The 25,239-nt window shown below is 37.1% G+C and overlaps 1 protein-coding gene across 1 annotated transcript in view; it reads left to right on the top strand.

Annotated features, from left to right (window-relative positions):
• RpL3 (ribosomal protein L3) overlaps positions 1 to 15,081 on the top strand; it is a 92,632-nt gene extending 77,551 nt beyond the window's left edge. The window contains exons 8-9 of the mRNA XM_090381908.1: positions 8,783 to 8,902; positions 14,990 to 15,081. Of these exons, the coding sequence (XP_090238034.1) occupies positions 8,783 to 8,902; positions 14,990 to 15,034 (165 nt within the window). The 3' untranslated portion in view covers positions 15,035 to 15,081. The remainder of the gene's footprint in view (positions 1 to 8,782; positions 8,903 to 14,989) is intronic.
• The last annotated feature ends 10,158 nt before the right edge of the window (positions 15,082 to 25,239 follow it).

Consider the following 25,239-nt stretch of genomic DNA (forward strand, 5'->3'; position numbering starts at 1 on the left):
CATTATCCTGCTGAAAGGTGACACTGCTAGCAGGGAAGATCTTTGCCACGAAAGGGTGTACCTGGTCAGCAATGATGTTTAGGTAGGTGGTAGACATCAAAGTGCCTGGCACATGGATTACTGGATCCAGGGTATCCCAGCAGAACATCACCCAAAGCATGACACTGCTGCCACCCACTTATTTTCATCCCACAGTGCATCCAGGCACCATCACTTTCCTGGGTAAACAACGCACATGTATCCAGCCATCCACATGGTGCGACAGGGAATGTAATTCATCAGACCAGATCAGTTTCGATGCTCGTGTGCCCATTGTAGGCGCTGTCGCCGATGAACCATGGTTAGCATGGGCGGCCTGCAGCTATGCAGCCCCATTTTCAGCAGGGTCGGTTAATGTGTCACAACACATGACGGGAGTAATGTGTTGTGACACATTACTACCGTCAACAGCATTCCAATTACCGGCGAGTTGCACCACAGCCGTGCTTCTGCTGCCACGTACCATCACTCACATGGAGCATTGACGTGAGTGATGGTTGTCCAACACCTCCGGCGGTTTGTGGGTTCCCCCTCCTCGGACCACTTTCGGTAGGTATTAACCATGGCTGATCATGAGCACCCCACCAGCCATACCTTTTCGGATATGCTCTGACCCTGTCGTTTGACCTTTGTCAAACTCGCTTAAGTCTGCTGCCTTTCCCATCTGAAGAACAAGAGTGACACTGGTTAACAAAGCTCAGTATCAGGTGTTTTTTATACCGTGATCCACGCATGTGCCAAAGTTCACCTGCAGTTGCTTCGATTTGCATAATGACTCACTGGTCATAATGTTTTTGGCTCAGCGGTGTATAGTATGAAAACTCTAATTAAAAAGGAAAAGAAAAGAACAAAAGTAAAAGAGAAATTAGTATAGAAAACATCAGTGGCAGCATTAATGCACATTCCACTACATGTTGCTTGTAATAATTAAAATAAAAATAAAAAAAAATACATGCCAGTAGAATGGCAAACCAATGGAGTGAAAATAAAAAATAAACCCAAACATTATAAAACAAATCAGGGTGGAGGAAGGGACCAAGATGAGGGTATTGCATAAGAAAACATTTCTAAAGTAATTTTGGAAAAAGGCAAATTCAAGACTTGTCTCATAGTGTCATTTTCAGCTAAAAATTTTACATCAGACAAAAAGTTTCCATTGTATGTATCTTTTAATAATTGATAATTTTATAGTTATTTTGATAAGCCTCTCTAAAACTTTATGGTGAAAATTATGTTCTTGTTGTAAATTCTCTTCTACATTTTTATTTAAACATCTGTTTGCCATTCATAATTCCTTGACATAACTTTTGTTCTTCTCAGTTTGAAGTCCTTATATTCCCTGCTGTCTGAAAAATGAAATTTACAAAGGTCACTCAAGTGATTAACTACTCTTTATGCACAATGCACAGCTGTGAAAAATGCTATGCTGTTTTCAGCACCATAGGGTATTGGCATTCAATTTTATTGAATGCCAATACCCTATGGTGCTGAAAACTAAATGTTCTTCGATTTTATTTGTATGTATTACTATGCTTAATTTGGCTGTCAGCACACGTTTACAATATTTACAAAACATTTTAAATAATCACCATCTAATTTGCAGAGCCAGTTATATTTAGCATTCGTTGAACATGAAAGGTTTTTTTTTTTTTTTTGCTTATTTTCATAATGGGGCAAAATTATGCACTCTAGTTTAATACACAAGCAGGAAAAAAATAGTCCTTCTCAAAGTAATTGAATCATCACAAATTAAAAGGACAAGTTTTCATTAACACTCTGTTACACTTATTCAGAACAGTGGTCTGCATGCAGAAATGATTTAAGTTACTGCATCTATGTTTTGGGAAGGATGCTCCAGTTATTCAAAAAGTGAACCAGCATAAAGTGGCCCTCTATATTAGGAAAGTTTAGACTGCAGAAAGTCGAATTTCAAAGGAAGGAACTTTAAGAGTTCTGAGTGATTAGTGGAAATTCATATTATAATATCTTTCTCTGATCTGTAAATGATCCAGCAACCAATTTTCAATTTAAAAAATTAGTGACACAGTAATAAAATTACAAATCAGTTTGTCAAACTGTAACAAAATGGAAATAGTAAATAAAATAAATCTGCATCAATGAGTAACATATTAGTGTCACAAACTATATGTTTGACGATTGCCGACGTCACAGACCATTGAAAATTTGTGAATGGCCATCGTGTAAACTTATGAAAACTAGAATAATAAACTCACTTATGTGGAATAAGCACTTATTACAGAATCGCTACAAAGTTAGCATTGCATTGCACACATAAGCAAATCAGTGCATACTTCTCTATTCAGAGAAGTATGAACAATGAATGTGCACTGAGTGCAAAAGGGAGGAAAAGATGCAGACAAGAAAAGTAACTTTTTGAAATTCATATATATCTTTCTCTAATCTGTAAATGATCCAGCAACAAATTTTCAATAAAAAAATTATTGACACCAGAGTAATAAAATTACAAATCGTTCTGTCAAATTGTAACAAAATGCAAAGATTAATAAAAAATAAATCTACAGTAATGAGTAACATTAGTATCAAAACTGGACAACATTTTATGATTGCTGATGTCATGGATCATTCATAATTTGTGAATGGTCCATGTAAACTAATGAAAACTGGAATAATAAATTTACTTAGATTTACAATCTAAGTTGTTGTTTTTGTTTTTAGGAGCATTAGCAACTAAGGCCATATTGCTCCGGGAATATGCGGTGGTCATTCCTTGACCTTTCCGCATCCTCCGTATTTGGTGGTGACGGGCTCGAACCCTGGTCTAATCAAGAAGCGTGTGCTACGCACTGTTGCTCCTTCCCATCTGGCTACGGAGGTGCCTGACACAATCTAAGTAAATTTATTCTATCTATCACAAGTTAGAAAATTTTCTAACTTGACTTTCACAAGTTAGAAAATAATGATGGTAATGGGTAAATCTTTTTTGTGCTCTGACTCTGAGAAAGTTGAAAATGTAAAATCAAGAATAGTTCATGATGCTGGATAACAGATGCAGAACTTTTCTTCCTCTGCCAATAAAGCAAATGAAAATCTCTGTGGTTGGCCGAATTTTTTGTTTTGTTTCTCCTTCAAGTAATTAGCAACAATTTTCCCACCACAAGCAAAAACAGAACAGATGCATATAAATGGGTTATAAAATGTATTTTTCATGGCCAGCAACAATGCTCAGGTCCTGTTGGCTGTATAGAAACTAAGCAATAGACAAGGGTAGAATGTTGTGAGAATGGCAAATAAACCTCGAAACCATAAATTTAACAAAACTTCATGCTTTGGAGTGACTGAAGTAGACTGCTTACTCTGCCCAGTCATTGTTTTTTCCACTCCAACCACCATGGGATAAACGCTAATTATAGGAAGGGTTCCTCCCGGTGCCCTGGTCAGTTTCAGAGTATCAAACACAAGGATGAAAGAATCCACTATTCAGGTGTGTCTCTTGTTACCATAGTAATAATTGATTCCTAGTCCTTATAGTTTTTGGTTTCAGACAAACAAAAAAAAAAAAAAAAAAAGGTGCTGGCCAGCTAGACTGTTATGTGACAAATTTGTGTTGCGAAATAAAGCATATTGCCTTCCGACAACAGAGTACACATACACACAAAAAAATGTAAAATAAATTCCTCCACACTAGAATACAATCAGACTGATGTATATTTATATTTTACACTGGTTTTGTGAATGTTTCACGACTATCTATTTACTAATATTTCTATAAGCGTGGCATCAGTCTAAACAATACTCAGGTAGCCTGTCGTCGAGTTGATAGAATGTCCTACGTTTAATTTTTAAAATTTGCTGATTTTGTGGGGCTGGTGTGGCGCATTCAGAGCACTCCGTTTGCACAGCACTGGACCTTCCTTTCTTCCATTTTTAATTTGACATCTCCAAGTATTTAGACTAAGGCGCATTTAGGGCTAGAGCCTCAAGCTGCGAACAAATTTAGACTATGTATATAAAGTGCTTAGCATCATAATACACAGCCATTTCTGAATAAATAGAAAATTTTTAAGGTGGCATCGTTTTAGGTTATATCTCATATTGTGAATACCTTCACAACGAGTTGCCATGATATTGCACTACTTCGAATAAGTAACGCTTCACCTAAGGAGAAGACTAATGTTACTTATTCTCAGATACATCATACACCATCAGGCATCTCTCATATTGTGGAGTTATACTTCATAACTGTTTTTGCCATCATTGCATCACTTGGGTACATACCCACTCACTGAAGAAGGGCCAAATAGCCCTGAAACGGTGCTGTCTGGGTGGTGGTGGTACCTATCTGAGAATAAGTAACATTAGTCTTCTCCTTAGGTGAAGCGTTACTTATTCGAAGTAGTGCAATATCATGGCAACTCGTTGTGAAGGTATTCACAATATGAGATATAACCTAAAACGATGCCACCTTAAAAATTTTCTGTTTATTCAGAAATGGCTGTGTATTATGATGCTAAGCACTTTATATACATAGTCATCTCCAAGTATGTAAGTTACCCTGGCTTTCACAACTGTTTTGCTTAGTATGGAAGGATATTTATGTTCGATAAATATCCTTCCATCTTTTCATTATTCTCTGGGAGAATATATAGGGAACTTTCTGCATGTGATTTGCAGAGATCCAAATTAATCTTTCTGAGACCAGGGAAATTTTCAAAGGCCTTTTCAATGATCAATGTAATCAGCCAGTGTCAGGTGTTTGGAGCAGGGTTTACCAGTGAGTAATTAGAGCTTTTTCAGCCTGAACAATATACATATTGACCTGTAACACACTTATTTGTCCAGACCTAATATTTGATAAAAGGTTTGTATCAAGTGAACTGGCACAGTATGACCACCCAAGTAATTCACAACCAGCCCCTTATTGTATGTTGCCTTATAAAAAGGATGTTGTTGTTTCTAAGTTGCACTGTGAACCTCTACACACAATGTTTTGCCATATTAATTCTACCACTGGAAAGAGACACCAGTACTGTAAGTTGTAAAGTTTACAAACTGTACTGTTTAGCATATCTTAAACAGTAGAGTAAGTTTGCAGCGAGTACTTTCTTAACCAGGGTAGTACTATATTGTTAATCGTATACTGCCAAATTGTAATCCTCTAAAGCCAGGATGTTTAAGGAAAAAAACCTCTGCACCAGTACTTAGGTTAGAAAGCTATTTTTTTAGTAGTGCTGTAGATATCTGTGCTTGGATTCGAACTTTTAAATGGTTATATCCAAAGTTGGGGGGGGGAGGCTACTTTACTGGTTTTTACTGTAAAGTGCTTTTATTTTGGTTAAAAATGGGATGTGTTAGTGTAAAAATGAGACTGATACAAATAGGCAAATTGTGTATACTAATGCTAGAAGTATAGATGATAAATTTGAACTTGAACCATTGGTTAACCAACAAATTGGACATTAGAGGGATATCAGAAACGGATTCATTTCGGTACACTGAGTGCAGATTGTAAATATGATGAGTTAGTGTTTAGAGGCAAGACATAATAAAAGGGGAGGAGGAAGCTACGTTTGAGAAAGCATATAGGTTCAAGAAGAATATCTTTCATACTGGTGTATCTAGTAGATAGGGATACACAAAATTACGTCATATTGACCTAGTGTGATATAAAGAATGGAACAACAAAACTGAGATCTGGAGTGTGCTATAGATCTAATAGTTATTGAATGTGACGATAAACTATGCACGTACCTTGAGTGGGTTAAGCAAATCAGAAAGCCTGGGTCATTGACAGAAAAAAATATGGACTATCATTGAGGATGCAGGGCAGAGTCTCTTCAATAGCGTAGGCAGTATGAAAGAATCTTCCTGGTTTTGTTAAAGGAAGATCTTGTTTGACCAATTGTTAAGGTATTGTGTAAGAAATAATTGATATTTTATTTTAAAATGGCTTTTGACAATCCAAAATGAACACTGCACAAGTTGGAGAAATGTGATAATGGGGCTAGGTTACTAAAATGTGACTATAAATAGGCAGTGCTCTGAATGGAATGTTAAGCGTGAGATCCATCTGGGTGGATCCCACTTGTAAAGCTAAAAGTATGTCATTACAAGTTGGTCAGTTTCTGATTACATTAAGGTGAACTGGGTTGTTAACGAGAGCCAGGGTATGTTGCTATAGACGAATTATACAACTCATCTAAAAAAATGCATTTAAGCACTTAATAGTAGTAAATGCAAGGTTCTGAATCTGGTTCACAGTAATCCAGACTAAATTATCGATAGTAGCATAGTGCTCACAATGCAGAAGATTTTTATCTTCAGAAAAGGACCTTGGTGTTGTAATACAACTGAGTGAAGTAAAGCAAATGTGTACTAGAGTAAGGAGGTGATTATCCCATTACAAATCAGTGGTCAGGCTACACCCTGGGTGCTCTTAACAGGTCTCTAGGCCTTTGAGGAAAGATATTAACCTGTCTTGGTGGTGAGAGGGGGTTAACAAGGATAGTTAGGAAGGGATTATTCATATGGAAAGAGACACCAGTACTGTAAGTTGTAAAGTTTACAAACTGTACTGTTTAGCATATCTTAAACAGCCTACACCTGTTTCATGTAAAACTCCAACATACAAAAAATAGTTTGGTATTAATAATGTTTGACATTATATAATCTTGGATCTAAACATGAAAGAATTGTTATAATAAACATTAGGCATTTTTTCTCATTTTATTTTATGTAGGTCCATGTGTAAAAGTGCTGTCGCTGCAGTGATTGATGTCTTTCCTTTTGACAATATGTTTATAACTTCGACATATCAGGTTCACCATCAGCTTCACAATCTAAGTCTGATCCTTGGAAATATAAACATGGGAAACCACTGAACAATAGCATTAGGCAGAATATTTTCGCATTAGTAGAGGCATACGATGCAAGAGAGCAAGCTTATACAGCATTAGCCAAAAAAAAAAAAAAACCTTCCTATTTCGTCCATCCATTCACTCCAAAAGTGTCCACTTCTTTTCTTGAATTTATTTAAGCTATCAACTTCCACAACAACAGTAGAGGCATACGATGCAAGAGAGCAAGCTTATACAGCATTAGCCAAAAAAAAAAAAAAACCTTCCTATTTCGTCCATCCATTCACTCCAAAAGTGTCCACTTCTTTTCTTGAATTTATTTAAGCTATCAACTTCCACAACAACAGATGAAAGTTTGTTCCAGCAATCAACTACCTGCTGGCTAAAGGAAAATTTCTGCGCATCTATTCGGCAACTGTCTTTCCTCATTTTTCAGTTTATGACCCATCAGCATTGAGCTTGCTCAATCCATTCAAGGCCTTATGCATCTCAATAAGATAACCTCGCAGGTGCCTAGTGTCCAGACGCTGCAATTTGCAGAATTAAGCCTTTCTTTGTAAGAGCATCCCTTTGTTTCCCTCACCAGTGTTGTTGCCCTTCTGTACTCATTCTAGCAACTCTACATCTTTCCTAAAATGAGAATTCCAGACCTGTATGCAGTACTCAAGGTGTGGCCTTACCATTGCCCCACACAAGGGGACAACCACCTCCCCATCCCTGCTAGCAAAATTCCTGTATATCATTGATAAGACAGGAATTTTGCTAGCAGGGACAAATGTATTTTGAATGTATACTCAAAACTTTAAGAAAAGCCTAAGGGGAACATCAATTCTTTTGTTAATAAAACTGCTACCTTTTCCAGGAAAACTGTTTTTCAGATTAACGCTAAAATGGAAAATGGCAATATCCTTCACACCAGGGCGCCTCCGTAGCCAGGTGGGCAGAGCAGCAGTGCTGTAGCACACGCTTCTTGATTTGACTGGGGTTCGAGCCCATGACCACCAAATACGGAGGATGCAGAAAGGTCAGGAAATGACCACCGCATATCCCCGGAGCAATATGGCCTTAGTTGCTAATGCTCCTAAAAACCAAAAAAACAACAACAAACCTTCATGCCTGGCAAGAGCAACTTGGTTCCGTCAGTGAGTAGCAACAGTTATTGGGTCATGTTCATGATTTCTTCAGGTAATGAAATAATCACAAGTTACAAGTTAATTTATTTGGTTGTAATATTCTAATTACGTGATATCATTAACACCCATACTTTTAGCAATGCATTCAGAACTGCCTGAGGGTTTTTTAAATTTGTTTTTCAGCAAAATAGCAGGATATCACACAACATATAGTATTAATACATAATACTATATGTTGTGTGAGAAGACATACCTTTGTCAGTGGTCTCAACCTGAACTTAGATTGAAACAATATAGGCATCTGTATGGAGATCTGATTGAGGTATTTAATGCCATAAGAGTTGAGTAAAGTTAATAATGGAGACATTTTGTCATCCTTCTAGGATGATTCTAATAAGTGGATATAGATTTAAATTAAAGAAAGGGAATTGTAGATAGTGTAAGAAAATTTGCCTTTAGTCAAAGAAATTGGAACCAGTTACCACCTGTCTTATAGAGCAAGTGATCTGATGTGGATTTAAAGAGATTAAATAAATATTTGAAAGCAACAGATAAAATAATTTTATGTAATTGTTATTTTTTTTATTCTAACATGTTGGTCTCTTCGTGCTTCTGGATCCAACTTCCAATTTACTAGGGGCTATCTGTACAAAGGCATCCAAAGTATGCATGGAAGTATTCTTGTTTCACAGAAAAAGAGTTGGGTTTTTTTTTTTTTTTTTTTTTAATCAATTCTTTGATATACTTTTCATTCTTTGTTTTGTTTCTTTACAGTCTCTCCTGACCCACACAAAAAGGGCTGCCCTGGAAAAAATTACCTTGAAGTTTATTGATACTTCATCCAAGTTTGGACATGGTAGATTCCAGACTGCTACTGAAAAGCATGCATTTATGGTATGTCTTTGTTTTAACGTTTAAATAAATTTTTATGTATTATTATAACACTTTTTGGTTGAGAAGCATTTAGATAGCATGCAGTATTATTGTGATAGTCTTGTTTGATTTTGCTGTAAATAAATTGAATGTATTTACAGTAAAAGCACGAGCTCAGAAAACAAAATATTGATTTGGAAGTTCGTTATTTCCTGGTGTATATAAGATCAATTCAAAAAATATATATACAGTAAACCCTCGCTAATCCAGATTAATTTGTGGGGGTGGGGGGTCATCGAATTAAGTGATAATTTGGATTAGGAAGCAAAAGATAGCCTTAAAAAACAAAAATTTAGAACACAAATAAATGGAAAATTTAATAAATAAAATATAGGTAGTGCTGATGAAACTAAATAAAAAATATCAGTGTAGAGCCTTTATTTAAAAACTATAAAAAGACAATACATTTATCTATCGGGCAACTCTCGGTTTACAAACATTCGCTATAACGAACATCACAATTCATTTAAAATTTCTTAGTTGCCAATAGATAAAAGTTCCTTATAAAATGAAATGCCAAACTTATAGTGAACATAATTGTAAGCAAGATTTAAATAAATAAACTTAAAAAATGTATTTATTATGATAATTATAGTGGACTGTTCTTGGTTAATAAAACTAATCTAGCCGGTAAAAAACGTTGGTTTACATGTCACGCCATGTAAAATGTTTCTTGGAGAAAATGACTGCAGTTTTTAAATCAATTTCTGAGGGGGTTGGCAGTCTTTGAAGAAGACAATGCAAATATGGAAAGAATTGCAAAAGTGAAAAGAGGCATTTCACTGTCTAGCATGCTACAGTGAGATTTTGAAGAAGAAAAAAAGAAACTTACTGTGCACTCTTCTATAAAAACATTTCATTTTAAAAAAGTGGAAACCCAGCTGTTTCTTCATTATCAGATGCCCTTCCATCTACCTCATCTGCACCTAGTGGCACTTATGTGGAAAATATTGAACTCTGATGAAGATATTGATGAGTAAAAGTTGAATACAGTATTTTTTTATTTATATTTTGTAACTCTTTGTTTTTAATTAAAATTAACCAGTACGATATCTTTTTTATTCTTTTCCTATTTTATTTTACGTTACTTATCATATACGATAAATTATAACGCATACCTACATTATAATAAAGTGTATTGTACAGACAATTCGATGTTTAGTACATAGTTTTAATGCTTTAAAATGGCTGCTAACATACGCAATGTGTATTGTAAAAGCTCAGGAATGCAAGATAGACATAACGACCAATGTCTTGGAACAGAACTTGCTCATAAACTGAGAGTTGCCTGTATTGTCTTTTTATACATTTATCAGGTGGTGCTGGCATCGCAAGCCAGTGCCACTTGATCATTACACTGTGAATACCACTTAAATACAGCCTATATCAGCAACACTTCTTTTGTCCTTTTTAATGTCTGTCTATTTGATGCACTGCTTTTATCACTTCCCACATTGAATTTTAAAGAAAATGTCTTTATATCGGTTCTTTTTGTTTTTTAATACCCGACACAGTCTATTGGCTAATGCCAAATTCTTCAAGTTTTTTTCTGGAAACACCACTTTCAAGTATCACTTTGAGCTTGTTAATGATAGTTAAAGTAACATGTTTTCTTTTTATTCCACTTTTAAATTCTTTAGAACTCATAATTATATAAAATATGTTAACTTATGTACACTGGTGTGCAAAATTTAAGGACCAGTCAGTTTTTCACCTGTAGCTTCTCATAGGAGTGGCCTGGATATGGGAAAAGCATACCAAAGGAACCTCGTGAGGTACAGAAATGATAAAGGAAACAACAACGGAAACAAATTTTTGGCATCTTTGAACATCATAGAATATTTAATTTTGATTTTTTAGGTTGACATTTAGAATACTGAGAATATATATTTAAAAGGGATCAAAATTAAATGCAGTTTTTGAGCCGAGTGGCTAGCACTACAGTTGCACAAGGTGATAGGAGTTGGAAAAGAATTTCAATCTGTAGGCTTTTTCGTTAGAGTTTTTCTGGTTTAATTCTTAGTTGAAGAGTTCTATTGTGTTTGCTGGAAAAAAGCGACAGGCGGTCGAGGCTTTTTAAGTTGCTTTGAACAGGATGTCTTGTTTCAGCAATCCTGGTGGCTTCTTGACGAGAGTGAAACAAGCCGTCAGTACTGGGAGCATCTAATCTTTCTGTTAGCAGTTGAGCTAATGTGAAAATGTTTCTTGTGTTAATTGTCTGTTTCCAGGGAGGAATGTTGAGATTGGAAAGTAGGATGGCTCTAGAGGTAGTAAATGGGTGATTCAAGATATACTTTTTAACATGATCTGAGTTTCTAATGCCAATTAACTCCTGTTTGGCAGCCCAGGGTGCTACATATGTTTTAGCTCTGATGTAATCAAAGTGCTTGGAGAATGTTAATCCCTCATCCCATTTTAGGCCAAGGTCTATGTGCAATTTAACCTTTAGAACTTTTGCATCCACTTACCATCATAAAGATGTTGTTCCTGCTCTTTTTCTTTTTAATGTTATCTGGGCAGATTTGCTTTGTTTAAACGTAGTCCAATACAGTCAATCAATTGTATTAACACAATTCATTTATTGTGTTATTGGCTTGTTGCTTTGTTTCCTTAACTTGTAGATTTTTAGATTTGACGAAGAATTTCAGGTCATCAGCATATGTAATACAGTTGTCTTTATGGGATTCAAGAAATGGTTCCAGAGCTGCAGCAAATAACAGTAAGGAGAGGATGCCTCCTTGCAAAATGGAGTAATATGAATAAAATCGTCATTACAGATTGAGTCATCTTTCCTTCAGAAACATAAAATCTTCCGGAGATTGCCTTGTATTTTGAAGTAGAAAGATAAAATTTGTTCCAGAGCCGTCATCGAGATATTGTCAAAAGCTGCAGATATGTCTAGGAAGATAATATTGAGCTGTTTCTTATTGTTGAGATCTTTCTGCATCCGGAAAAGGGTCTCGAAATTTTTGACAATTGATCTTCCTGATAAGGTGCAGAGGATGATGCCCAAAGCAGTGTTGGATGAGTGCTGATAGAACGGTCTCTTCTCGAAAATTTTCAAGATGGTGCAATTAATGGCTATAGGTCTATAGTCTTTGGCGTTTTTTTGGTTTCTTTATTTGGGGAATGGGCCTGACTATGTAGTTGTTCCATATATAGGGGAGAGTACCTTTCTGAATGATTTCATAGAAGGTGTGATGCAACACCTCAATAATGTAAGGGCTGCTGATTTTTGCCATGAAAGGAGGGAAGTTATCAGGACCAATCGTTGCTTTATTAGGAAGTTCATTTGTGGCTTTCATGAGGTTTTCTTTGGTAATTGTGGTGATTGTTAGAAGTGTCTTTTTCAGTAAGTTTGAGATGGACTCTTCTTTTACTGCGATTCGGTAAAGGAGGTCAGTTATTCTCTTCCTGTTTTCTTCGGTTGCTAATTGGTTGGGTGCAGGAGGGGTTGTCCAGGCGTCTTCTTGGACCATTCGGTAAAGACCTCGGCAGCCATGAGATCCTTTTTCCCTGTTTGAGCTTTGATAATACAGCTGCGTAATGTGCTTGTCTTTTCAGCTTCATGAAGTGAGCACACTTTTTTGTACAGAATGTACAAAAAAGTGTGTTTTCTTTAAACAGGTTGTTTTCTTCTTGCAGGGTGAATATGAGTTTATAGGTGGTAAGTAGTTGCTCAGAGACGATTGCAGAGATCTCAGCACTAAACTGCTGTAAGATAGGTTCCATGGACTCGCTGAGCATCTTTGTAAGCTTGCTCCTTGGGGGAGACTTCAGTATTCCATGCCCGCAGTTTTCTGGGCAAACATCACAACCAAGAATGTCTTGTTGAATTCAGTCTTCGAGTAGGGAGGGGTTGTTTTGGTCTGCAACCTTGTGGAAAGAGGGAAGTTTCCGCTACTTTATACAAAATTTGCTCTGCAGTTTGAATGTCTTCAACCGTGTTTATCAGAACAGTTTATTCTTTAGAGTTGTTTTGCACACAAAAGGCAAATAAAATTTTGTTTCTTTGCTTTGCCAAGCTTTTTAATATTCAAGGAGGTGCAACAGCCTCCAAAAAACTGGTCACAAATAATACTAATTGTAAGAATCTCAGTTTTATTACATTCGCTACATTTTTTCAATGACTGTGCTGCTAGCTTCAGCCATTGTCACTATGAGGGAGAAGGAAACAATTCTCACCCTTAGTTACCTCTGTTCGAGGTGGGTTGTAAACAGCAACAGATGCCGATTATTGCTTTATTTACAGAAGCTCTTCCTGTTGCCCTGGACTATCCTTGGCCTTATATGGGAATTAACAGTGGCAGTTCAAGAGCTATATGCGAGCCAAAGCAGGCAATATGCAATACTAAAAGCGTAAAAGGGTTCTTTGCCTGAAAGAGCGAAAGGAAAACAGATATCACTATTGGAAAGGGTTCCCTTCTGGCAATCCAAGAGTATAAAATGTTGTTGGATTATTCATAGTTAAACATAACTGAAGGACTTAACACAAGTAAATTCATGTGGCTCGTACTTGGAACTTTGTTTCTACTACAGCACAAACAAAAGTTTCAGTTCCGCCTAACATCTCTCTAGTGAACTGGTTGAAATCGACACTTATAACCGCTATGAAAGATAATCCTCCAGGGGAAATTACGGAAGCAACAAATACTTCAGTAAGCATCCCTAGTGATACTCCATCAGTCCCGTTTGAAAAAGAAAAACTAAAATCTGACATAGGTTCAAAACAAATGGAAACTCCTGCCAACAGTATGGAAGTAGATGAGTGTTTAGATAATGGGGAGCCGATTTTGAAACTCTATGCAAATGACACTATGGATTCTGTATGCCCCTATTTCCTGAAAAAAGATAAAATATACTCCACTTCTAAAAAAACAGTCAGCCCAATCTGCCACAACTAAACTTAAATAATGTCTAATATCGTACAACGGAACTGCAGAGGACTAAAGCAATTCTGACGACCTAAGAGATTTACTAATTCAATACAATCCGATAGGAGTATGTCTACAGGAAACTTTATCTCAAGCTTCACCAAAATTTACAAACTATACAATGTATAGAAAAGACAAGATCTTGGAGTCTCCTGCTTGTGGACGAGTAGCTGTGCTTGTAAAATCAAACATACCATCCAGTCAAATTCAGTTAATACTAACAGCAAACTTTACCAGATAAAACAAGAACCAAAGCTGTGGCTCTCAGGCTTCCGACAAAACAGATGAGAGAAAGTGGTACTGGCAAGGCTCAGAATTGGCCATATGCATCATACCCATCTGTTCCTGTTATTGGGAGAAAACCCACCCCAGTGCTCATTCTGTAACAGTCAGCTGACAGTCTGCCATTTTCTGCTTGATTGTCCCTTATATTCAACCATCTGGTCAAACACTTTTCCTTCTGCTTCCAGGCTTAACATATCACATGATTTATTTCATATCTTAGGAGGTGATGCAAATATTGAAGAACTTTTAATACACAACAAGAGTATATAATTTAACAACTATAAGGATATGGTCATGCAATTAACCTATTAATAGACACAATTTGGCCTCAGTAGCCCCTGTGTCATTTAACCCAATAACAACAACAACAACGGGATCAGGGTCTAGAGCAAAATATAGCAAATAGACAGCCAGGTCTTGGCTAGAGTCTTTGTTGCAGGTATTACCATACTTTTTAACTTGTAAAAGCTGGAAGTCCATCGGTGTTTACAGTTAACACCGAAGGATATTTATTTGTACTGAAATAAAACAAAGCTTTTTGAAATATTTACTTGTACACTAGCCTTACATTAACTTAACTTTTTCAAAAATAAAGAAGTGTAATGCCAGCAAATTTTCACTGTCAAGATGTGTGAAGTGTAGTTAGTATTTTACATGACTGATATTTTGGCATAAAAGATTTCATGGTTTTGTTTCATTAACTATGATCTTGCAGGTGGATCAGGTTGCTGACTTTTAATTTACACGATTTGTATAGTTTTAAGTATTATTCCCTGTTTTATCCTTGAATTTTTGCTTTTGTGAAAACTGATGTATGTTTTCTTCTTAGGGCCCACTGAAGAAGGACAAGCTTAAAGAAAAAGTTGCAGCCTAACTCTTGAATATTTGATAGCTGGCAATTAAATTGTTTCAGTATTTTAAGTTGTTGGGATCATTCAATACATTCTTAATACATTTCGGTGGGGTATTTTTTTTTTTTTTTTTTTTGTTTCCACTACCTCTGCATTTGATGATCTTCCTATTAAGAGAAACTATTTCCTTACTTAGAGAAGCTTAATTGTGAAAATAAAATAATTCACAAATATACATGTGATAGACATAGAGACACCCTGCATATATAAGCAGTCATAAAACAGTGTTAATCGGGCAAACATTTAGCCCCATATACAAGATTGGATGTGACATGGGTAATGAATTGTAAGCTTAGATCTGTGCTCATGTAAGAGAAGGCAAGATGCAGTGTTTCAGTCAATGCTTTATAACATTAATCTTCTGAACTAGTGAAAGGTCAACGTGTGTATTGTACAGGAGTGAAATTTTTGTTCCTCTTTCATCACTACATTTAAGATTGCTTAATCAACCAGTAACCTGCCCTGCATCTGATTTTGTTTTTAATGATAACTAATGTTTAGCTTTTTTTTTTTTTTTTTTAACGATTTAATTAATTATGATTATTCTCATCGCTTAATTTCTTGTGCTGTCCTGCAAGGCCTTGTCATCTTATTAATGTGTGCTGAGAGGAATCTGCACTGGCCTTCCTGTGAGAGTGGGTGAATACTTGGAAATTTACTACTATCTATGAAGAAGTGCCAAAAAGGAAAGATATTTAAATAATTTTGACTGATGAATGCAACTGAAGTAAAAAAAATTTTTTTTTTAACATACGTGTTAAATTTCTTTGGTTCAAAGTGTAACTAGATGACTGGATACCTTTTGATGAGTATAATTACAGAAGTTAGAAGTAGTAAGAAAGACAACGTGAGCACTTTTCAGGAGTTACTGAATTAAAAACTACAACAGGTAATTACTGAATGGTACTAACTTGTCTGAATCCAGTTTGTAATCCAAAAGTTTTGAAAGAAAAAGGAACACAAGAAAAGGAATTAAATTGCATACTTATCCTAAATAAGCCAAGAAAGCTCATAATTCAAGATGTATTATTATTCTTGCTTGCGCAGAAAGTCTTCATAATTTCTTCAGCATATCTGGGAGTAATGACCAAGTACCCGGGTATGAGGCCACTACTGGATATGTTGAAGAATGTTATATGCAAATTTGTTTTACCAACAGTTTTCAAATATTCCATTTTAGAAGTTGATTACTTTAGCAGGCTAAAACAAGAGAAGATTTGGTTCCTTTGCTCTCTGTAAGTACACTGAGTGGACAGAAATAATGGAATACCTACCTAGTAACAGGTAGGCCCACCTTTTGCCAGATAGGGGCAGTCATGTGGTGAGGTATTAAGTCTGCTAGTTCATGAAAGCGTTCCATGAGTATTCCCATCCATGCTTGCTGCACTGCTGTCCATAATTCCGTCGCATTCCTGGGTGGTTTCAAAGCCCGGACGGGCCTTTCCATAGCATCCCAGTGATGCTCCACAGGGTTCATGCACTGGGAGGCCATTCCATGGTGGTAAAATCTGCAGAATGCTCTCCAAACCACGTTCTAGTCACCACAGCTCTGTGGAGAGGCACATTGTCCTGCTGGAAGAGTCCATTGCCCTCTTGGTGTGCGATGTAGATGGTCTGCAAGGAAGGACACGTAACCTGGACCGACTGTTGAGTAATGTGTCTAGAGGTGCCAGCATGTGCAAGTTAAACACTCCTCAGACCATTACTGACTGTCCGCCTGCCTGAACAGTTTCTTGTTGACATGACGGGTGCATAACTTTGTGTGGTTTCCACCAGATACGCACCTTCCCATCCGCTCGAAATAACTGGAAATGGTTCTCATCGGACCAGGAGACCCCTCTCTAATCATCAAGGGTCCAGTGCTTATGTTCTTTCACCTAATTGAGGTGTAGAGTCCTGTGTCGTGGCATTAGCAATGAGACAGTGGTGGATTTGGCGGCTCCCATAACCTATTGTGGCTAATGATCACCTGATGGTCTTGCTGGAGATGTTTCTGACACCTCCCTCATTGAAATCAGCGGTGATTTGTGCCACTGTTGCTCTTTGGGTTGTCTGGGATAATGCAAGACACTTCTACGGCCATGCTCATCCATCGCCCACAGGCACCCATTATCATCCCTCTTTCAAAGTCAGTTAACTCGACGTTTATCCATACTGATGTTGAATTACCGTCTATGTGAATGTACTGAACCTGTATACCTGCCAAGCGGTGGGTTCAAACACTAGCAAGACAGATGACAGTGTCACATTGCCCAGGAACAAGGTATCCAATGAATTCTGTCCTCTCAGTGTAATTTCAGATGAGAACTAAAGGTTGACTAGTTTTTTTTTAACTGCCACTTCCTGCAAGGTTCATTGAGTGTTTTGCTATTAGTAGCTTGCAGATTATTGGCAAATTGAATTACCGTCTACATGAATGCAGTGTACCTATATACCTGCAAGGCGGTGGGTTCATCCACTAGTGAGGGGGGTTGACAGTGTCGTGTTGCCCAGGAGATATCCCATTAATTCTGTCCTTTCAGCATACTTTGGCTGCATGTGATTACATGGTGCACAAATTTAATCATTTTCGGATTTGAAATTTTGTTGATAAGTTTCAAGTACTACTTGTCATTAAAGATAAAGAAATTGTTTTGCAGCGTCTTTCTGTGAGTTTCAGTGAGAACCTATCACGAAAGAATTGATACAGTGGACCTTTGTTGTCAACAAAGGTGAAACTTGAAATATAACAAATTGTCCTGAGCAAATACTTGCCATTTTAACAATTCCTCACAGTGCTGAGTGTGAAAGAATATTCAGCCAGGTTAAATCACATCACCATCACTGAATTTGGAACTCTTTCTAGTGAAGCTTTAGAAATGATCCTGATAGCAATGTCTAGACAGTAGGGATATTGTTATGAACAAAACATTTCTAAAGATGTTTGCAGCAGTGGTTCCTGAAATAGCTATTGTGGTCTGTTCAACCTAACTAGATTCTAATTGCTTTCAATGATAAGCATAACGGGAACCCTCTGTATCCCTTACCCATCTTTTCTGAACACATGCCATAATGAAATTCCTCATCACCTATCTCGGGATGACACTAGGGTTACCATCCGTCCTTTTTTGTCCGGGTGGATTTTTACAAATTTGCCTAAATGTCCGGATTTTTATATTTACGCCATTTTTTTTATGCAAGCTCGACGAAAACTACTGAGTTACGTTATACAGAATCTTTTTCGAAATATGAGACGATTCTTCAATTCGAATTTCCGTGTTGACAATTAGGCGGAAGACCCCGACGATGCTCAGTTTAATGCATTGAGATTGTTACCAACCCATGCCTGCTTCAGAATTTATGCACACATATTTATATATTGCTAGACTATATATAAATTTTATATAGTCTAGCAATACAATATTTTGGTTTAGAGAGTAGATAACGTGTGAAGATCAGATGGTGTGCTAGAAAAAGATATATAAATTACAGGAATTCCAGCATGTCAAATAAATATTGGCAGAGGGACTGTTTTCTCTAGAAATTGATTGCAGCATATGAAAACGTGGATTTGAGCTGTGTGCACACCAAACTGATCAAAAGTTGTGTACTGTCGGCTAAATTTGGTATACTTATCAATGATCCAATCAAGAGGGAGACACTAGTTTATTTAAATACCAAAGTTTACCTTTTTTTTAAAATACTGTTTTTCGCTTTAATTACAAAAATGTTTATTATCCATCTTTATACCTGTAGGTACTTTTCTGCAATTAGGTTAGTTTAGTTGTGAATGTAAAACATAACCTAACCTTAAAATTTATGCTTCACTACTTAACAATAAAAAACATTTATTATTATTTCAATTATAAAAATATAAAGACTATACTTCCCCTAAAATGCCTAAAAGGAAGTGCATGTTTACAGAAGAGATGAAAAACAAATTTCCATGTTTTGTATCTGGCCGAGAGGAATGGGAAGCTGAATATAAAGTTTGCAGAATGGGGACATGTTTCAGTACCAGTAAAGGAGTTGGTGATTTGAAGCATCACATTGAAACTGAGAAGCACAAGAAAGCAGTTCTTGTGCTTCTCAGAAAAAACCTAAAAAATTTTCTAGTGAGGCCTCTTCGGGAAAGGTTACAGATTTTTTTGTCAAAGCTGGCAGTAAAATAGAATATGATCTGGCTGCTGCAAAGGACACCTTTACTTTTCACTGTTAAACATCATAGTAGTTACAAATCAATGGATTGCACAACTGTCACATTACAAAATGTATTTTTTGATTCTGAGATAGCAAAAAGATTTTCCTGTGCTAGAACCAAGGCAGAAGCCATTGTAAACTTTGTACTTGCAAATCATTCTCTTAATGTTACTGTAAAAACTTTAAAAGAAAATAAAATTGCATACTGTGGGGTCTCAACTGATGGAAGTAATCATGGTTCTGAAAAAATCTTCCAATTAATTATTCAGTATTTTGTAAATGGAGGGTTACAAACAAAATTAATTGATTTACAGAAGATGCCTAACGAGACTGCAGATACCATTTCTACGTGTGTCAATAGAAATTTGAAAAAAATTGTGTGAAAAATGTATTGCATTCACTGAGGACAATTACAATACAATGTTTGGAGGACAGAGGAAATGATTCTTCATTTCGTCTGTAATAATGTCTTTGCAAAATTAAAGAAATTGTTGCATAACAAGACTAATTGGAGTGGGCTGCCCTGCACATTTTGAACAATTGTCTCCAGAATGCTGCAGAACTTTGGGAAGTTGATGTAGAGAACGTTGTTTTTAAAATTTACCAGTATTTTCATAATTATACAGTCCAGACTGAAGAGCTTAAGGAATACTGTGAGTTTGTTGAGATTGAATATAGACAGCTCCTTTCTCACAGCAAGACGAGATGGCTTTCATTATTTCCAAGTATCACAAGGCTCATAGATATCTTTACAGGCTTATTATCTGTCCCAAGAAAAACCTCCCATTGTGATTAAAAGGTTCTTTGAAAATGGATTTAGTGAGATTCATCTTTGGTTCATGCAGTCATTTATTAGTGTATTCCATACAACGAATTGAGAGGGAAAGTAACTCAGCTGCAGAAGTGCTAGATGTCTTAGTCTCAGTGAAAGAAATCTCGAAACGGATGGATCACAACTTCATGCCATTAAGAGTAAAGGAAATGCTATACAAAAAACATGATGGATTTGTACTTGAATGTAGTGATACAAAAAATCTGTATAGAAATTGCATGGAATATTTAGATAAGTGGCTTCACCGTTTTATATGGATAAAAATGGATGCAGTACCAAGCTGGAACAATGTAGAATGTTCTATTTCCTACTTGATTGACAAAGGGGTAACAATTGATGACCAATTTAACAATTTGAAGAAATTTTTTGAGGGTCAAATGAATAATAAAGACATTAAAAACATGCTTATACATGAAAAGTGGGCCAAATATTTTAGTAATTCAAAAAATATTGAATTCCATTCAGAATTGTTGAAAATTGCCCAGTTTTTCTTTGCAATTCCTCCTCACAATGCAAATGTAGAGAGAGAGTGTTCTCTCTAAGCAAAGTCAATGGATGAAAGAAAGGAATAGGTTAAATGTAAATTCTGTAAAAGGTATTTTGTTTGTTTTTGCAGTACAATTTCAAACATGTGTTGATTTTTACACATATTTGAGAGGCAATTCAGAGCTATTGAAAGAAATAATTTCTCAAGAAAAATATGAATGTACTAATCGTAAATATCAGTAAATGTGGTTTGCATTGCCTTTATTATTTGCATAATATATTTGTCCTTTTTTTAAATCCAAGATGAACTTTTGGCTAAAAGAAAACTTCCTAAAATCTAAGCTAATCGTGTAAGTTAAATTTAAAATTTATGACCCTTAGTTCTGAAATTCTTGGACAGTGAAAAATCCACCAATCATTTTACTAATCACTTGCAGAGCCTTATAGACCTCAGTCAGATCACCTCTGAAGTGCCGGATAATTGGAGTCTTTCCTCATACGGTTGTCCTGCCAACCTTTCCATTTAAAATGCCCATCTTTGGACCTTTTCAAGAAACTCAGATAAAGTCTCCATACTTGAATACAGTATTCCAAATGTGGTCTTACATTGGGATTATGACCCTTACCTCTACAGGATAATTTTAGATAAAACTTCATATGTGCCCATATTTTAACTCCAGATCCCTTTCCTCAACTTCTTCATTCAACCACAGGTAATTTATTTGTGGGTTGCTGTTCTGCAAGTGAAGTAAGACCTTGCATTTAGCAGCATTAAAACAGCTGCCACTTCTGATCATATTTGAAGTCTGTTCAAATCATCCTGAAGGAGTGCTGCTTGCCACTACATTAACTCTGTCAATTTTTGACATCACGTCTCCTATCCATTCATCGATTTCATTTATGAAAATGTGAAACAGTGGTCCAGGAACCAATCCTTGAGGGACCGTACTCCTAACATTATGCCAATCTGAAGAACATTAATCACAGCCCTCTGCCCTGCACCACCCAACAATCCATCTTAGAATGTTACCAGTAATCCCGGCGTCTCCGTAGCCAGGTGGGAAGGAGCAGTAGCGCGTAGCACACGCTTCTTGATTAGACCGGGGTTTGAGCCCGTCACCACCAAATGTGGAAAGGTCAAGGGAATGACCGCCGCATATTCCTGGAGCAATATGGCATTAGTTGCTAATGCTCCTAAAAACCAAATAACAAACAAGACAACCAGTAATCCCAACCTGTTCAAGCTTATACGTAACCTCGTGAAGGACCAGGTCGAATGCTTTGCTAAAATCCAAGTAAATTGAGTCAATTTTTCCTTAAATCCAGATTGTGTCAAAACAGCCTACTAAGTTAAGCCTGATTTTCCCTTAAAGCCATGTCAATTTAAATGTACCCAGATTGCACTCTTAATCTTAGATTTTTCCTACTACTGAAATCAGGCTAACTGATCTGTAGTTGCCAACTTTACTTTACTCTTAGAATTTCCCTCGCCCTGTGTACAAAGATGCCCTCATAATTAACTTCAATGGTTTTTTAAGACCCTCCTAAATAGCCAAATTTTTACTACAGTTGTTTCTGAAGATTTTTTTTTTTTTTTTTTTTTAACAGTTTTCTAAGAGCAGGTGGATGCAAGGATCTGAGGTTTACCCTACTTCCTCCCTGGTTTGCCACTTTGGCTTTTTGCATGAAGAGTGACATGGGCCTGGAAAAGAACTGACACTTATGAAAATTTTGAGCAATACTCAAAATTTCATAAGTGTCAGTTCAAGGTTTCTTATTTTTACATATGATGAGAACACAGAATGATATTCAAAGATGTCTACTACTTTGAGCAGTATTTAAATACGACAAACTATTTTTAGTTCAAGTTTAATTTCTTTGTTCTCCTCTACTGGTCATATAAATACCTAGTCATTTGGTAAATATTAAATAATAATAAAATAAAAACCTCAATCTATAATAAATCAAATATCTATAATAATGCAAATAATATATCATCGTTATTGAATGATTTATTATTTGCAGAGATCCAATGAAGAGGGAGACACTAGTTTATTTAATACCAAAGTTTACCTCTTTTTAAAATACTGTTTTTCGCTTTAATTACAAAAATGTTTATTATCCATCTTTATACCTGTAGGTACTTTTCTGCAATTAGTGTTTTCTGCAAACACAAAATGCAATATTTGACGAAGCACATCAAATTTGAAATAAACCTGAAAATGGAAAGTAACAAATAAGTCAGATACAATGTGCTTTTTTTTTTTTTTTTAAATATTTCTGGTTTGTCTACAGACATGCACATATATCTTAAAACTGGCAAATGGAAGAGAAAAACACTAAAATTGAGGTTTTTGTTTTATTATTTATATATATATATATATATATTATTTGTATGCTTCATCTTGCATAGACTTGGAAGCCTCATTTTAAGAAAAATGTACTTGTTGGAAGGGCACAGAGTGCAGAGTATTTTCGGGTCTCATGGCACCAGGGATTTACCCCATCTCCGCGTATGTTCTTTGTATCGAGGACAGTACGCTGTCAAGACCCGAGGTTTAAGAGTGTGTGGGTCGTGTTGTGTAATATGTTATGCCCCTTCTTCATCTGGTTTGTTAGCCGCTAGGCCCCTGATGGGACCTGACGTTTACGTAGTCTGCCACGTGGAGGCCAGCCAGGTGTTCCCTTAAAGTTTGCTCTGGCAGGTCCTCCCACTTATTTTCCTGAGATTTCAGTGGCTAGGACCTAAAAAATATATATATATTTTATTTTGGGCACAGATGGTATATTAAAACTGTTTAGAGGGGCTATAAGGGATATGCACTGGAAGTGATAAGATTTCCTAATAGGTCATGAATTTGGATGTGTGGGGCCAGCGCTGTGTAAAGGGAAAGGGATGGGAGGGGGGTTAGAAATTGGAAGTAAGGGATCGATAGGGAAGATGACCCCCTGTTGAAATAGTGGGGCATGCCCATGCCCCACCAGAGGAGGGGAAGAGACAGCAGGCCATCCCCTCTGCCAGGGAAAGGAGTAAAAAAGCAGGCTAGGCAGAGTGTCTAGCCAGGGCAGTCCAGTGGAGGTCCGAGTCCAAGTTGCAATCTTCATCTTTGTTTTAGTCCGATGGAGATCTAAGTCCAGAAGTCAGGTCCAGTTCGTCACGTTCATGTGCTGTATCTACTTCTGGTAGTCACTAGTTCAGAGTTTTGCAGTGATTTCCGGTAGTCATGTCTGTGTTTTCATAGGTTACCGATGATGTGGCAGGGATCGTTGTCTTTCAAAGAGTTCGAGGGCAAAGACGGTGAAAGCCCAGTAATTATCTTCTTCTTGTAATATTATTTCTTCTCGGTTCCTTAGCAAGGAGTTGATCCGTGTGTATAGCTGACATCTGAGGTCTTCGTAGTTGTCACAGTCGTGTCAGGTTTCCAACTGCCTGCAGTTACAGCTCGGGTTGTCAGAGATTCCCAGCTCGTGGAGTTTCCCTCTGAAGGAGCAGTGTCCCGTAAGAAGGAAGGTGGTGTGCAAGCCAGGGGAAATAGGATATACCCTGTTGACATCGCGTATAAAGTTTTTGGTGACTTGCCCTTTTGTGGTAAGATTCAATCTATTTTGCCAAATAGATTGCAAGTGATTTGGTTTTCTGTGGATCTGTTGTAGTCTAGATAAGCTGTGGTTCTTCCTTTCGAATGTTAGTCTAGCAGCCCACAGCGCACAATCTCCAGGTCCAGGTGAAGGAAGCCCGCCAGGACCTGGAGTGCATGGCTGGTCACCATGCAGATCGACTCCAGCTTTTTCTTGTTGACTGCTGTGTTTGCCTTCTGATACCAGGCACCTGCACCATAGGCAAGGATAGGGATCAAGAGAGCTTGGTATAGAAGGGAGAGTTCCCAGCCCCTCCTGGTAATTTTGGTTATCAGGGCCGAGAGCCTCCTTGTTTTGGTTCTGAGGTAACAGAGATGAGATGTGAAATTCAAATTTCGGTCTAGTATTTCTAAATATTTTAGTTCCTGTTTGAGTTTGATGGTCGCTCCATTTATTTTGATTAGTGGAGGTCTACCAGGGTCAAGAGCACCCCTGAGGCATATTGAATGTTTTTTCGGTTGAGATCGTTAGAAGATTCCTCTTGGCCCAATCCTGTAGCATGTGTGTGGCATGATTGCCTATGGCCTCCAGTTGAGCCCTGCTGTCTGCTTGAAGCATTGTAATCAGATTATCAGTGTATGCCTGAGTAGTGCCATTTGGAATACCCAGATTTAAAAACACATCAAGCACCAGGTTCCACAGGATTGGCCTCAGGACGGATCCCTGGGGGCAGCCCCTGTAAACCGGTCTTAATACAGAAGTAAAGGGAGTACTGACCGTGATCCTTCGGTTTTCCAGGTAAGATTTCAGCCAGCAAAATAGATTTGAACCAGCCAGAACACTGGGCCACCAGAGGGAGTCAAAGGCTCCGGTGAAGTCAATCGAGATGAGGAAATATTTCCTATTACAGTTTCTGACTGCATCGACGATCCTCTCGAGGGCATCAGTGGTAGAGCATCCCCTCCTGAAACCGAATTGGTTTCTTCACATCAATTGAGCATTCTGGTATCGGTTTTCAATTCTGTGGTAGATGAGTCGCTCAAAGAGCTTGCTCAGCATCGACAGCAGAGCGATAGGTCTGGCATGTCCTGG

This window comes from Mastigoproctus giganteus, chromosome 9, assembly GCF_048544385.1.
Source record: "Mastigoproctus giganteus isolate SK-2022 chromosome 9, ASM4854438v1, whole genome shotgun sequence".
Taxonomy (NCBI): domain Eukaryota; kingdom Metazoa; phylum Arthropoda; class Arachnida; order Uropygi; family Thelyphonidae; genus Mastigoproctus; species Mastigoproctus giganteus.